This window comes from Sapajus apella, unplaced genomic scaffold (assembly GCF_009761245.1).
Source record: "Sapajus apella isolate SASKATOON/1434 unplaced genomic scaffold, GSC_monkey_1.0 scaffold2, whole genome shotgun sequence".
Lineage (NCBI taxonomy): Eukaryota > Metazoa > Chordata > Mammalia > Primates > Cebidae > Sapajus > Sapajus apella.
In genome coordinates this window covers 56,999,847-57,016,587 of record NW_022436942.1, presented here as the reverse complement: position 1 = coordinate 57,016,587, position 16,741 = coordinate 56,999,847, and the positions used below count along the sequence as shown (strand labels likewise).

Sequence of the window (16,741 nt, the reverse complement as noted above, 5' to 3'; positions counted from 1 at the left end):
TGCCATAACATTAGTAAGTACAGTATAAAAGGTTTTTTGATGTAGTTACAAAAAACCTAGATACAACTGAGGTAAAGGAATCTTGTTCACAGAAAAGTATAAACAATCACAAATCACTTCTCATCCCATTCCATATAACAAAAATAACATTTCTTAGAAGAAAATATATTATTTGACTTGTCACCATGATAGTTATTAACCTAACAACCCAAGAATATGTATTTTTTAATAGGCTTCAATATTCCATTCTCCTAGTCTTAAATTTATCATCATTTGAAGATCTAGATTTTGAAAAGACTGATTTTAGTTAACATCCTTTTGTAGCATTTATCATAGTATAGCAAAATTAGTAAGTCAGCTGTTACTTCTAAAACTTCTACCAAAAATTTAAGTTAGATTACTTTCCTATCAAAGAGACAGAAAGGAATCAATTCTAAAATTTTACATGAGCTTTATAAACTTGTGCTAAAAAGTGTTCAAGGCAGCTATGTGTCTTGCTAACCTTCCAGTATTAATACTAGTTAGTCCAGAATCTATTTAATACTTGCAAGTTTCCCCAAAAAGGAACAGTGATTTTTACTGTTTGTTTCAACAGTTCAATCTTTATTTAGGACTAAGATTTCAAGTCCATCTCCCAACACTTCTATTAATGGATCTATCAAATCTGTTTGGTACAACCCCCAGCAATATAAAATCCATTTTATGCTTTGTTAACTCAGAATCTAAGAATTAGAAACCACAAAGTAAAAAGAGCCATTAGTAGTGGAATAGAAACTGATTAAACAAAGAAGGTATCTGGTTACAGATAAATTCCTCTTATAAATTTAGATTCCAACAGCCAATAAAAACATGGGTCCTCAAACAGAAGAAAAACCATACAATAATCAGAATATTTTCGATTATACTACTGAAATGTCAAAGTGAGTTTCAATGATGAAATGAAAAAGGGGTGTTCATATGCAAATGTTTAACTTGTTGCAACTCCAAGAATAAAACACACATAACAACATTTCTGGAGACCACACAACACTGTTCAAATTTAACAACTTTATTGAATTTGCAGAAGCATTCTACAGTAATACATTTAAGAAAATCACATAGCACTCAGTAGGTACATGTATACATGTACATTTCAGAAGACAACAAATAAAATTACTCTCACAAAGCTGCAAAGATGGACACGTATAATCTAAGAATGTGGTAATGGCCAGAGGGAGTACCCAAGAGACCATATTTTGTTATACTTAAGGCTACTATTTTCCACAATACCTCTACAGTTAGACTATTATCTTACAATCATAGAAATGAAAAGATAATACACTGCTTTATACAGATACACGGATACTGGAATATAATATAATTTCTTATGGCTTAAAAAAATTAAATTTGCTTTTAGATTCTGTATTGTTAAACTTAACTTCCACAAAATACAATGCATCGTGAAAGCAAAGTATTATTAGTATTTTTTTTTAAAAGCCCCATTATCTGACAAAATAGATGGTGAATATGCACTATCCCAGGATATCTACTACTATCCAAAGTAGTGTTTCTCAACGTGTGGTCCATGGATTGGTACTGGTCCATGAATTGATTGTCATCAGTTAATGAAAAGATAACTGACCTAAAAAGTATCTCTAGTTTTAAATTCTTCTGCGTGCTTATCTTGCCTGTGGATCAGTAACGGTTGTGAACTGGCATTTTGAGTTGCATTGATCTAGACTATATGAATGATGTTGCAGACATGAGTAAATAACAAACAAAATATGAGCAAAAATATAGGTAAGTTTTAGAAAGTGAAAAGATACTGAGATAAAAGTATCAAAAACAAAATCACTGTTCTGAATGTGTAACAAATGTTTAATTCTGTCCTAGGTATAAAGCAGGATGCATATTATGCTATTAAATGGTAAAGACTCCTTATAGCCTAATTAGAATTTTCTTTTTTTGGAGAATTGTAAAAGCATAAGTAAAACAGGAAATAGAAATACATTTAGAGACTAATATGTGATCTAGAAAGCTTTAAATCGTGTAGCAGCCTTCCTATCTATCCAAATCTGTGAAAAAGAAAAGTAGTTCTACACAGGCAATTACTTTTATATTGTAATTTAATGGGTAGAAGCTTAACATTTTGCAATTACCCTGATCTGGAAACTAAAACAACCTTAATGGAAAAGAAAATGTTGGCATAAAGTACCTGAAATTCATAGAAAAGCTTTTGGGTTCCCCATATCAAAGATCAGATGTCTTTTTGTCTTAATTTTATTAGCGCTTATTTCCACGTTTTTTAATTACTTTGTATACCTCTCCTCCAAATAATGTTCCACCTTTAAAGGGAGTAGCAGCCAGCTTATTCTTAGAAGCTAAATTAATTTTGCAATCCTTAAGCCAGAGGTATCGACGACCTACAGTGGAATTTCCCATGGTATGGGCAGCCATCTTCACCTCATCAAATGCAGCTTCACAAATATATGAGGCTGCATCATATGTTTTGCTCAGAATCCCAAGTGCTTGGTGTGTACAACTAGGATCTGAGCTAAGAATCTGTGCAGCTTGACTAATGTCTGCCTGCATAGCCTTAGCTACAAAGGCAGTGTGGGTTGCAATCTGCAATGCTGATGCTGCAGCTTCATATGCTCTACAGAGTGCTAAGTCGAACTGTTTATCACAAGACTCAGTGGAGGCTGCTTGAATACCTGCTGGTGGAGTGGCTTCAGAAATAAACCCTAGGATTTCATCATCTACTTTTGGAACTGATAATATCCGTGTTGCCTCCCTAGATGAAACTGGATATTTGCATGCCAGTGAAGGCGGCTGCCTATCAACTTGCTGCCATTCTTCTTCAATTACTTTTAAAATAGATTCATGGAAGGGAAAAGAGAGTTCTGAGGCATCTATTTTATCATGCTGTGATTGCTTACACATTTCTAGACCTAAGGTAGTGAGTGAATGAGAGACAACAGTTTTGGCAGAAGAAGACATCAGTTCAGATCCAGGTACGTTCTGAAATGCCACAAAGGAACCTGAATCCCTTTCGTCCACTGACTTCTCACTCAGTCTAGGGACTTTTCGTGGAGGAGACTGGAATTCAGTTTCTTGAAACTTAGACTGACCAATTCTCTTCTGTATGTTTTCTACATCCAGTTGGGGTGTAGATTTAGAAGTCCCAGGCAAACTACCTGCCCCATCCTGGACCAACAGAGAATTGACATAATCTCTGATTGCCTGAGCAAGTGGTGGAGAAATTAGTTGTGAGCTCTCAGACTCTTCTAGTGCTTTCCTTTTACTGGAGAGAATCAACTGATCTGAAATATGGGACCTCTCAGGACATAATGATTGAATTCCACTTTTCTGTCTACCGCAAATATTTTCTACTATGTCTTTATAGTAAGCAGTGGTCGTTTCTTTAACCAGTGAAGGAGAAGCTGCAGCAGAGACCAATATGGCAGTGTGTTCAGGCTGAGAAGATGACGAAGAACTTTTCTCTAAACACCTATCATGGCTAGACTTGGATGAAATGATCAAATTCCCTTCAGAGGCTAACTTCTGCAACTGTCCCCTGCCAGGCAAGTTTGTGGCAACAAGAGGCTCCCTAGGTAGGTCTCGCTTAGAAGTATGCACTTTCTTAGCTGCCTGTAGTTCAGTACTGCCCAAAGGAGGACGGGTGGAGATTTCAGGAAAAGAAATACCCTGAAAAAATCCACCACCAGAGGGAGTAGTTCCAAGTTCAGAAAAAGGAACAAAATCCCTAGTGGACTTCACTTTCTTGTGTTCTTTCTTCTTTCCTGTAGAGGCAAAAGAGGCAGGAAGTTTAAGCATTACCTGTGTTTGAGCTCATTTTATTCTTTGCCTCTTTGCTAAAAATAGTGCTGTCAAAGGAAAAGACTATAATTTCATATTCTGAATAACTAATCTGGCAGATATGCCCTGATAGACAATGCTTATGGAGATATAAACAATTTGGGTCAAAATAATCACAAGACATATGAATTAAAAGTTTACAAAAATCAAGTTGTACTTTTAATTTTTTTTTTTGAGACAGTTTTACTCTTGTTGCCCAGGCTGGAATGCAGTGGTGCAATCTTGGCTCACTGCAACTTCCAACTCCCAGGTTCAAGCTATTCTCTTGCCTCAGCCTCCCAAGTAGCTGGGATTGCAGGCATGCGCCCCCGTGCCTAGCTGATTTTTGTATTTTTAGTAGAGACGGTGTTTCACCATGTTGGCCAGGCTGGTCTCAAACTCCTGAACTCAGGTAATCCACTGGTCTCTGCGTCCCAAAGTCCTGGGATTACAGGCATGAGCCACTGAGCCAGGCCACTTATAATTTTTAAAGAACACTTATTTAATGTACTACAAAAATATTTAAACAGCATGATCAAATTTTAAGATACCATAGTCTACTAAGAACATGGTCAAAATATTTGCTCTGAAGTTGCCTTGAGGTCAGATTAACAAAAACTCTACGTAATTTAAATGTCTATCAATAGAGACCAGAGAAAACATGCCATATTTAAATGCTACCACTATGTATTAAATTATGAGGAATAAACAAAGAGATATAATTAATAGGATTAGATTTTTAAAATATGAACAAAGTAAGGAGAAGCAAGTGGTAAGATTTGGCATACTGTTTATATACATTTTTATTCTTAAAGTACTAAATAATAGAATGTATTAGATAAATGTGTATGTAAAAAATAAAAAAAAACTGGAAAGGTAGGCATCGAATTAATAACAGTAGTTACTTCTGTGGAGGCAATAGGTACAAGTACAAGAAACTTTGCCCCTACTTGCAAAAAATTTTTTTCTCACAAAAAAATGAAAAAAAAAAAAAAAAAAAGAAAAATGAGATTTGAAGCAAAAAAGATAAGCTAACTGGCAATTTCAGGTGATGGAAAATTAGAAATTTGTACTATGTTGTTTCTTAGACTTCTCAATAAAAAGTATTTAAATCAAATTACTTACAGAATTATTCTAATGAATAAAAATTGTATATCTTGTCAATATTGTTTTAAATTTTACCTTCTTCACGGTCACTGTATTTTATGCGAAAAAATTACATACATTTGATTAAATCATTTACAATTTTACCTTCTTCATTGTCACTGTATCTGTCAGAATCATTACTTCCATTCTGCCTTGTACTTTCTGCTGAAGAAGAAACTGTTGGCAGAGGAGTAGAAGACCTTGATTCTGTTCCTTGTTCCCTCAGTTTCAAAAGCTTTTTCTCATATAGCTTCCTGGTTGTTCCTGAATTAAAGCAAAACTTGCTTTAGTACTTGTATTGTCTCATTTAGGGTGCAGCTCAGACAGTATCTTCGGCAACATTTTATTTTCACCTTTTCTTTTTCTAAACTCAAATTCTTAAAAACACTATATAATGTGGCCAGACACAGTGGCTCATGACTGTAATCCCAGCACTTTGAAGGCTGACGCAGGTGTATCACTTGAGGTCAGGAGTTCGAGACCAGCCTGGCCAACATGGTGAAACTGCATCTCTACTAAAAATGCAAAAATTAGCCAGGTGTCGTGGCACACACCTGTAATCTCAGCTACTTGGGAGGCTGAGACAGGAGAATTACTTGAACCTACCGGCAGAGGTTGGAATGAGCCAAGATCGCACCACTGAACTCCAGCCTGGATGAGGGAGTGAGACGCTGTCTCAAAAAAAAAAAAAAAAAAAAAAAGAGGCTGAAAAGGCTGGGCCCAGTGGATTACCTGAGGCCACAAGTTCGAGACTAGCCTGACCAATGCGGTAAAACCCCATCTCTACTAAAAATACAGAAAATTAGCCAGGCCTGGTGGTGGGCGCCTGTAATCCCAGCTACTCAGGAGGCTGAGGCAGGAGAGTTGCTCCAGGAGGCAGAGGTTGCAGTGAGCTGAGACTGCACCACTGCACTACTACAGCCTGGGCAACAAGAACGAAACTCCATTTCCCCAAAAAAACAAACAAACAAACAAAAAACACAAAACACAAACACGTATATAATGAACTCTTTTCTACAATAGGTGTTTTTCTGAGAAACGACATTTCTTTTAATAGCATGCAATACATAGATTAACATAGGCCTTACTGTAGACGGCCTACTAAAGAGCCATATATGACTATTTTTGACTAAAGTCTTAAACTTGTATATTTTCTCCATTACTATGTAATAGTACTTACCAACGTAGCAAGATCACATATAAGCAGATTGTACATCTATGAAGAATAACTATGATTAAACTTCCATAACTCTAAGATACTAATATGCCTGTAATTGGCCATTTAGTTATAGGGAAAAGTTCTATAAATCACATTTAAATATACAACTTTGCAGTTAAAATGACCTTTCATGGAAAACACATATCACAAAGCAAAACTGATTACAAATTCTTAACAGATGTCAACAGCAATGACAGTTTAAAACCAAAATAGGTTTTGTTTTACCCTAGCCGTGTATCTTTCCTTAACTTCTGAAGGATGAGCAAAATAACAATGAGTATTTTTTCAGAAGTAATATGTGTCCAGAAATGTCATATAAGTAGCCTTATAATGAACAGGTGATATATCAACATGTAATTTAATGCATGCTGATATTATAAACGCACATTTTTCAGTCTCCCTTTTGGAATTTCTTTTTTTTTTTGAGACAGGGTCTAGCTGTTTCCCAAGCTGCAAGGCAGTGACGCAATCATAGCTAACTGCAACCTTGAACTTGTGGGCTTAAGCAATCCTCCCACCTCTACCTCCTGAGTAGGTGGGACTACAAGTATGCACCACCATGCCTGGCTAATTTTTTTTTTTTTGATAGAGACGAGGATTCACTATGTTTCCCGGGCTGCTCTTCAACACCTGAGCTCAAGCAATTCCACTGCCTTGGCCTCCCAAAGTGCTGGGATTATAGGCATGAGCTACCATGCCCAGGCCTTTTAGAATTTTAAATTAAAAAAATGTTAAGAGTATGATCTATCTGTTGATAACTAACTGTATATAAATAGGCTTACTATCATTTGGAAGCAGTGTATACATTAAAACAAAACATTCTAAATCTTTATTTGCAACTACACCTATAGCAAAACCTACCAAATCTCTAGTGTCCACAATTTTATGTAACTTAGAATATCAAGACCAGATGCAGTGGCTCATGCCAAAAACCTAGGATTTAGGGAGACCTAGGTAGGAGGACTGCTTGAGCCTAGGAGTTCAAGACCAACCTGGGCAATATGGTGACACCCTATCCCTACAAAAAATACAAAAATTATTCAGGTGTAGTGGCACGTGCCTGTGTTCCCAGCTACTTGGGAGGCTGAGGTGGGACTGCTTGAGCTCAGCAGGTTGAGGCTGTAGTAAGTTGTGACTATGCCACTGCAGTCTAGAGTGAGCAACAGAGCAAGACCTTGTTTCCAAAAAAGAAAAGAAAAAACATCAAAATAGGCCAGGCATGGTGGCTTACGCCTGTAATCCCAACACTTTGGGAGGCTGAGGTAGGCGGATCATGAGGTCAGGAGTTTGAGACCAGCCCAGCCAGCATGGTGAAACCCCGTCTCTACTAAAAATACAAAAAATTAGCTGGGCATGGTGGCACACGCCTGTGATCTCAGCTACTTGGGAGGCTGAGGCAGAAGAATTGCTTGAACCCGGGAGGCAGAGGTTGCAGTGAGCTGAGATCGTGTCATTGCACTCCAGCCTGGGTGAGAAGAGCAAACTCTGTTTCAGGGGAAAAACAAACAAACAAACAAAACAAAACAAAACAAACTAAGCTAGGAATTTAATAACTTCATTAACAAGTCAATCACTAACTCACTTTTTTTTTTTTTTTTTGAGAGAGATCTTGCTCCACTGCTGTGGCTGGAGTACAATAGCCATCATGGCTCACTGCAAACTTGACAACCCCCGACCCCTGATCCCGGGGTGGGAGGTTCAAGCAATCCTCTGGCCTCAGCCTCCTGAGTAGCCAGCACAACAGACTTGTAGCACCACACACTGCTAATTTTAAAATTTTCTGTAGAGATGAGGTCTTCCTATATTGCTCATGCTGGTCTTGAAACCCTGGGCACAAGCAATCCTCCCATCTTGGCCTCCCAAAGTGTTGGGATTACAGGTGTGAGCTACTGCACCAAGCCACTAACTCATTTATTCACACAAATTTGGCCAGCTATGTTACCTCAGATTTTCCTCAAATGTCATATAAGACCCATGTCTCAGCAGAAGTATGATATAAGCATCATATAAAACAATCTTAACAGCTGGGCACAGTGGCTCACACCTGTAATTCCAGCACTTTGGGAGGCTGAGACGGGTGGATCACCTGAGGCCGGGAGTTCGAGACAAACCTGACCAACATGGAGAAACCCCATCTCTACTAAAAATACAAAATTAGGCGGGCGTGATGGTGTATGCCTATAATCCCAGCTACTCGAGAGGCGGAGGCAGAAGAACTGCTTACGCAGAAGGTTGCCATCAGCCGAGATCATGCCATTGCACTCCAGTCTGGGCAATCAGGGCGAAACTCTGTCTCAAACAAACAAAAACAACAAAATCTCAACAACAGAAATAATTCTGGAGATTATCTAATTCAATCCTCTCATTTTATTTCACTCATTTAGAGTTAAAGAAACACAGGTGGCCAGGCGTGGTGGCTCATACCTATAATCCCAGCACTTTGGGAGGCCTTGGCAGGTGGATCACCTGAGGTCAGGAGTGACCAATACGGTGAAACTCTGTCTCTACTAAAAATACAAAAAAATTAGCCGGGCGTGGTGGCATGTGCATGCAGTCCCAGATACTTGGGAGGCAGAGACAGGAGAATCACTTGAACCTAGGAGGCGGAGGCTGCAGTGAGCTGAGATCACGCCACTGCACTCCAGCCTGCATGACAAAGCAAGACTGTGTCAAAAAAAAAAAAAAAAATCTATCTATCTATACATATAGATAGATTTAAATATAGATAGACAAATAGATAGGTTCTGCTAATACAAATGATTAATGACAAACCAGTCCTTAGAACCTAAAGTAACTGCTAAGCAAAAGGAGAAAATAATCTGTGGTCTCACTTCAGAGAAAAGACATTGTATTTGAAATTTTATCAACTTACCCACAATAGGACCAGGATTCACTCCGTATTTTACAAGCTGATCCAAAAGATCTTCATTAGTTAGTTCTGTTACATCTAGATCATCTTTATCATCTTGTCTGGGTTTATCAGTTTTCTTTGTGGCTTTCTGTAAACAAAGTTCAGTAATCATTTCCACATGAATTAAAAAGTGTCCACTTATTAGATAACACTGGATAACAAACATATAATCCACCACCAAGTTAGTTTATAGTAATATTAAACCTTAGCAATTTAATTAAATTAAGAGCAATTCATTATTGGAAAGCATTTTCTAAGTTGAACTGTAATCATACAAACCTAATAGACGAGTCAGTAATTTAAATTTTAAAGACATTACTGTTAAAGTAGTCCATTTGGATTACTTATCTAAAAGACGTAGTAATGACATCGAAAATCTAAAAGAGCAAATAAAAGTAAAACTAACTGACTTTAGATAACATTTTCTTTTAAATAACTATTTTTTTCCTTTTTTTTTGGAGATACAGTCTCCCTCTGTCGCCCAGGCTGGAGTGCAGTGGCACCATCTCAGCTCATTGCAACCCTTACTTCTCACCTCAGTCTCCCAAATAGCTGAGACCACAGGTGCACACCACCAACCCTGGCTTTTTCTTTTTTTTTGTAGAGATGAGTTTTTTGCCATGTTGCCCAGGCTGGTCTTGAACTCCTAGACTCAAGTGATCAGCCCACCTAGGACTTCCAAAGTGCTAGGATTACAGGTGGAAGCCACCACACACAGCTTGAGTAACCAAAAGTTATATTTCATTTCTTAAAGCATATATATCTGATGGCAAGGGATGGCAACTAGCTACTAAAATGTTACAAGGAGTTTCACTACATTTGTGAATTCAACCAATCACAGAGCAAAAATACTTGGCGGGGTGGGGGGATGACAATACAACAATAAAAATACAAATAAAAAATACAGTATAACAACTATTTACATAGCACTTACATTGTATTAGGCATTACATATAAGTAATCTACAGATGATCTGAAGTATATGGGAGGATGTGTGTAGGTTACTACACCACTTTATATTAAGGGACTTACCAAAGCATCCCCAGAGTTTGATATCCATGGCCAGGTCCTGGAACCAATCTCCACCCCCAGGATAGGAGAGAGGACTGTAAACTCCTTATAACGTAGTTATTTTAGTAGCTAGTTTATGACCACGAAGAAATCTGACACATTTCATGGTTACAGTATCACCTGTGACAGTTTAGTCACCAGACTGACTTCTGTACCATCAGTTTACTAAAAATAATCAAAATAACGTGAAACAAACTTAGAGAGAAATTTTTAAAGTTTTAAAATTACTTTATACAATGGCAGTATTTACTGGGAAAACTATAAATTTCCAAGGTTGAACAAGTAAAAAGGAAGCAAAAGTATGGATACCTTTTAAGGCTGTGGCAAACAACCTGACAAATGGGTCAGTGACTGCAGCAAAAACAGTGTACTGAACAAAAAATGGCTGTTAAAAGAATGACAACATCAAAGACAATTGTATGAAAAAGGCTCAAATTACCAAGTTGTATGGAATGCTCACTTTCCAGTCATATTGGGGGGGCGGGGAATCAGGCATTATTTGGCTATGTACTACAATCCCTGTTTTTAGCAAATAAAAATACTCTGATCTAAAACTGTCAGGCTCAAATCTTTTTTCTTTTTCTTTTTTTGAGACTATGTCTCATTCTTGTCCAGGCTGGAGTGCAGTGGCACAAATCTTGGCTCACTGAAACCTCTGCATCCCGGGTTCACGCAATTCCCCTGCCTCAGCCTCCAGAGTAGCTGGGACTACAGGTGTGCACCACACGCCCAACTAATTTTTGTATTTTTAGTAGAGTTGGCCAGGATGGTCTTTAACTCCAGACCTCAAATTACACGCCTGCCTCAGCCACTCAAAGGGCTGGGATTACAGGTGTGAGCCACCGCACCCGGCCTGAAATACTTCAAATAAAGCAAGCTATGAGAAATTCTTTTTTTAAAAGCTGTTAATTGCTAATCATTCTATAATCAGAAGCCAAAAAACCCTCACCAAAAAGATAGTTGCTCATAAGAATAATTATGTTAACTCAAGAAAAGTCTTTAATAAAAAGATGGCTATGGAGAGTTACAGTTAGGGTATTTTCAGCAGGCTTTTAATTCATATACGTTGCACTAACCTAGAACTGCCAGGCTCAAATCTGGAAGCAACCCACACCATAATATCCAAATAGTTGCCTATAAACTAAGAGTTCTAAGATTTACTTCTTTCAAGAAAAGATTTAATCAAACTCAATCCTTTGTTACTGACTTACTTGAACTTTCCAAAAAGTGCAGTCCGGTAGTATAGAGAAACTAAATAATGCTTAAAATAAAAATAAAATATGGAAAAACAATCAATCAGGTTCAAATTATTTATAAATAATCCCCGCTACCACAGAATGTTCAAATTTACTATCAACAAAACATCCAGGAAATTCCAACTTTTCATATGTTCTGAGATTTCCAAGAAATCTCTTGGAGCTGGGCAAGGTGGCTTCACGCCTATAATCTCAGCACTTTGGGAGGCCAAGGCAGGTGGATCACTTGTAGTCAGGAGTTTGAGACCAGGTTGGCCAACATGGCAGAAGCCTGTCTCTATTAAAAACACAAAAATTAGCTAGGTGTGGTGGTGCGTGCCTATAATCCCAGCCACTCGGGAGGCCGAGACAGGAGAATCACTTGAACCCAGGAGGTGGAAATTGCAGTGAGCCAAGATCATGCCACACACTCCAGCCTGGGCAAAAGAACAAGACTCCATCTCAAAAAATATCTTAAGTCTTTTTTTTTTTTTTTTTTTTTTTTTTTAAAAGACGGAGTCTTGCTTTGTCACACAGGATGGATGGACTGCAGTGGTGCCATCTCGACTCATCACAACCTTCCGCCTCCCTGGTTCAAGCATTTGTCCTGCCTCAGCCTCCCGAGTAGCTGGGATTACAGGTGCACACCACCATGCCTGGCAAAGTTTTATATTTTTAGTAGAGACAGGGTTTCATCATGTTGGCTAGGCTGGTCTCAAACTCCTGACCTCAGGTGATCCACCTGCCTCGGCCTCCCAAAGTGCTGGGATTACAGGTGTGAGCCTCTGTGCCTGGCCAAATATGTGATTTTTAATCTGTCACGAAAAAAGTTCCAGAAAAGTAATGTCATTTTATAAATCGCAAATTTAGTAAGGATAAAAAATTAGGAGACAGTTAGTGTGTCACACATGATTAGCAGTTTCAGTCAGGAAAAAGGAAGCCATTAGTTGTAATAAATTCTGCCTCCAGAAAGCTTTGTTCCTTTAAGTAGACCACTTATCTCTTAAGAGTTTCACTCAAAAATACTGAGTACCTACTACGCCACCTGATGATCTCTAATGTATTTTTCAACTTTAAAACCCAACAGTTCGGGCCGGGCGCGGTGGCTCACGCCTGTAATCCCAGCACTTTGGGAGGCCGAGGCGGGTGGATCACGAGGTCAAGAGATCGAGACCATCCTGGTCAACACGGTGAAACCTCGTCTCTACTAAAAATACAAAAAATTAGCTGGGCATGGTGGCACGTGCCTGTAATCCCAGTTACTCAGGAGGCTGAGGCAGGAGAATTGCCTGAACCCAGGAGGCGGAGGTTGCGGTGAGCCGAGATCGCGCCATTGCACTCCAGCCTGGGTAACAAGAGCGAAACTGCGTCTCAAAAAAAAAAAAAAAAAAAAAAAAAACAAAAAAAACCAACAGTTCTGGCCAGGCACCGTGGCTCACACCTGTAATCCCAGCACTTTGGGAGGCTGAGGTGAACAGATCATGAGGTCAGGAGTTTGAGACCAGCCTTGCCAATATGGTAAAATCCCCTCTCTATTAAAAATACAAAAATTAGCTGGGTGTGGTGGCATGCGCCTGTAGTCCCAGCTACTCAGGAGGCTAAGGCAGAAGAATCGCTTGAACCTGGGAAGCGGAGGTTGCAGTGAGCCGAGATCATGCCACTGCACTCTAGCCTGGGTGACACAGAGAGACTCCATCTCAACAAACAAACACCCCTCCCCACCCCTGCAAGAGTTCTTTGATACCACCCATGAGCTACTCTAACTCCTTTAATCTCTACCTCTAGTATCAAAGATGCTTGACTGTAACAGTATTATAACAGATTCTACTGAGCACTCATTATATACTGAGTTGTGTTCCAGGTGTCTGTATTAACTTACAGAATCCTAAAATACTCTATGGAATAAGATACTAATATCCTCACCTGACAATTTAGAAAACTGAGGTTCAAGCATGCACTTCACTAACTCAGGATGTCTGCATGCTATAATATACACATTACTTTCACATATCCATGTTATTGGCTTCCCAAAATTATATTTTAGCAACTTTGCATTGTATTGTCCTGACATTAAAGACAAAAATTCAGAAATCATTTGTTGTAATAGGTATTAATTACTGAGCACTAGACACTTCACATACACAACTGCATGTAATCCTCAATCTGACTAAGTAGCTATTGCTGTTAGATTATTTCTCTATTTCAGGTGAAAATGGAGGATCTTAGATTAAGACACTGTTCAGTGTCATATGAATAAATGGCAGATCTGGAATTTGAATGTATTAACTCTATGATTCACAAGTCTGCATACTTAACACTTTATTTTAACAGTCAAGGTCAATTTGTGATTTAATTAACATTTCTTATTGGTATCCTACTTCTTATTGTTCTTTTCCAAGTCTTCAAATATTTCCTATTGAGAATTCATAATTTGGCCAGGAGCGGTAGCTCACACCTACAATCCCAACGCTTTGGGAGGCCCAAGCAGGTGGATCCCTTGAAGCCAGGAGTTCAAGATGAGCCTGGTCTTGAACGACAAATAAAATTCTAAAAATATTTGGGAGGCCAAGGCAGGCAGATCACCTGAGGTCAGGAGTTTGAGACCAGACCAGCCTGACCAACATGGAGAAACCTCGTCTCTGCTAAAAATACATAAAAAAAATTAGCCGGGTGTGATGGTGTGTAATCCCAGCTACTAAACACAAAAATTGGCCAGGCATGGTGGCGCTCACCTGTAATCCCAGCTACTCAGGAGGCTGAGGCAGGAAAATCACTTGAACCTGGAAGGCGGAATGAGCTGATATCATAGCACTGAACTCCAGCCTGGGTGACAGAGCCCAACTCCATCTTAAAAAACACCACCCAAACACACACTCATAATTCACCAGACCAGATCATTCAAGAATATTATGCTCCACTAATTCAAATAGCTGCGCCTTCATGCTCTGCGCCTTAGAACAATATGCAGACTGCCAACTCTGTAAACGTTTATTTTTGTGTCCACAATCTAACACCTAAAAATACTGGTACCAAGATGCATAAAATAAAAAGCTTAGAAATAAGAAAACAAAATCAAAGCAAAACTTCTAATGTGCAAATTTTTGTCATGTTATACCGAGTGAATCCAAGAGTCTATGGTAGAGGCTGAAATGCAACAATGTCTTCTGTAATTAAACCCATGATTAAATAGAAGGTATATGCTATGCAAATATTTAATCTTGGCCGAATCCACATTGACGTTTGATTTGTCTTAAAATGCTAAAAATCGGCAACTCTCAAACATAATTTGGCTTTCTCCTATATTATAAACATTTTTTTTCTTTTTGCCATCCCATTATGCAGAAGATTATAAAGATTCTTTAAGAAATATGACCTGGTATTATTTTTATATGGGGCAAACATAAAACATAAACATAAAACATAGTATATATAAGAGGAATCTAACATGAAGAATATATATATATATTTTTTTGAGATGGAGTCTTGCTCAGCCACCCAGGCTGGAGTGCAGTGGGGCAATCTTGGCTCACTGCAACCACCGTCTCCAGGGTTCGAGCAATTCTTCCATCTCAGTCTCCCAAGTAGCTGGGATTACAGGCACCTGCCATCGTGCCCAGGCTGGTCTTGAACCCCTGACCTCAGGTGATCTGCCCGCCTCAGCCTCCCAAAGTACTAGGATTAGCCACCGCACCCAGCTGAAGAATAATTTTATACATAAATTATCACAAATGTCCTAAGATTCTTTTCCTGTAAATTCTAAATTATTTTTTCCTATGCCTGATAAAAATATCGACCGGATTCCTAATTATAACTCACTTATACTTAATGTACTTTAAAACAGAAAATGATGCTACTGACTACCAATATTTTTTCTTCAAGTTGTTGGCACCAATATGAAGCCCAGTCAAGGGTAGACGCCTCTGAGGTTTTTTGTTTGTTTTTGAGACGGAGTTTCACTCTTGTTGCCTAGGCTGGAGTGCAATGGCACAATCTCAGCTCACTGCAACCTCTGCCTCCAGGGTTCAAGTGATTCTCCTGCCTCAGGCCTCCCAAGTAGCTGGGATTACAAGCACTTGCCACCACGCCCAGCTAATTTTTTGTATTTTTAGTAGAGACAAGGTTTCATCATGTTGGCCAGGTTGGTCTTGAACTCCTGACCTCAGGTGATCCAGCCGCCTAGGCCTCCCAAAGTGTAGGGATTACAGGCTTGAGGCACCTTGACCAGCCACCTCTGAGTTTTAAATACTTTAGGTAGCCGGGCGCCATGGCTCATGCCTATAATACCAGCACAGCACTTTGGGAGGCTGAGGCGGGCGGATCACCTGAGGTTAGGAGTTTGAGACCAGCCTGACCAATATAGTGAAACCCCATCTTGAAAAACAACAACAACAACTTCAGGTAGAAGACATTTAAATATAAAATTATGAAATAAGTTTTCGCTATAAGGATAAAATCATTAAATGAAATACAAACAGCTTAATTACCATGCCAATAGACCTACTAGGTACTCTTAAAAAACGTTACTTCATGCCACTCAGTGGCTCATGCCTCTAATCCCAGCACTTTGGGAGGCCGAGGCAGGCGGATCACCTGAGGTCAGGAGTTTGAGACCAGCCTGGCCGACATGGTAAAAACCCAGCTCTACTAAAAATACAAAAATTAGCCAGGTGTGGTGGCTCTTGCCTGTAATCCCAGCTACTTGGGAGGCTGAAGCAGGAGAATCATTTGAACCCAGGAGGCAGACTGCAGTGAGCCGAGATCACACCACTGCACTCCAAATGGAGGGACAGAGATTCGGTCTCAACACAAAACAACATTCTTTGCAAATCAGTCGGAGAAAAATTAAAACAAAAAACAAACCAAAAATCCCCAAAACAACAACAAAAATTACTTCCTTTTATTCACAACTTATTTACAGGGTGCTTACCAACTTCAATTAACATATGAATTGGACATATGAGTAAATAAATGCAATTCATTTTTTTAAATCCCCAAAGTTAAATCCAGTAGTCAAGAACACATGGTAGGAACTCAAAATTGCTGGATAATCTGAATTTAAAAATTTTTACATTTAGTCTTCTTATCCCCCAGAGAACACTAGGTAGATCGGGAGGTAAACTCTTTTACCAAGTGGCTGACAGAAAAACATTAAAACTGAGATGGTTGTTGACGTGTAAAAGAAATCGTCCCCAAAATAAATAGGAATCAAGGCTGAGGCAGGATTGCTTGAGGCCAAGAGTTCTAGACCAGCCTGGACAACACAGAAAGCCCCCTACACACACACACACACACACACACACACACACACACACACACACACAC

General features: G+C 39.0%; 1 protein-coding gene across 4 annotated transcripts in view; it reads right to left on the bottom strand.

Moving 5' to 3' along the window:
- TMPO (thymopoietin) overlaps nucleotides 1–16,741 on the bottom strand; it is a 32,381-nt gene that overhangs the window by 12,702 nt on the left and 2,938 nt on the right. For 3 of the 4 annotated variants that reach the window (XM_032298756.1, XM_032298742.1, XM_032298748.1), the window contains exons 2-3: nucleotides 9,075–9,201; nucleotides 5,089–5,247 (exon numbers count right to left, since the gene is read on the bottom strand). In XM_032298756.1, the coding sequence (XP_032154647.1) occupies nucleotides 5,089–5,247; nucleotides 9,075–9,201 (286 nt within the window). Of the gene's footprint in view, nucleotides 1–854; nucleotides 3,783–5,088; nucleotides 5,248–9,074; nucleotides 9,202–16,741 lie in introns of those variants that run through there. The other variant, XM_032298732.1, reaches the window with a different exon arrangement.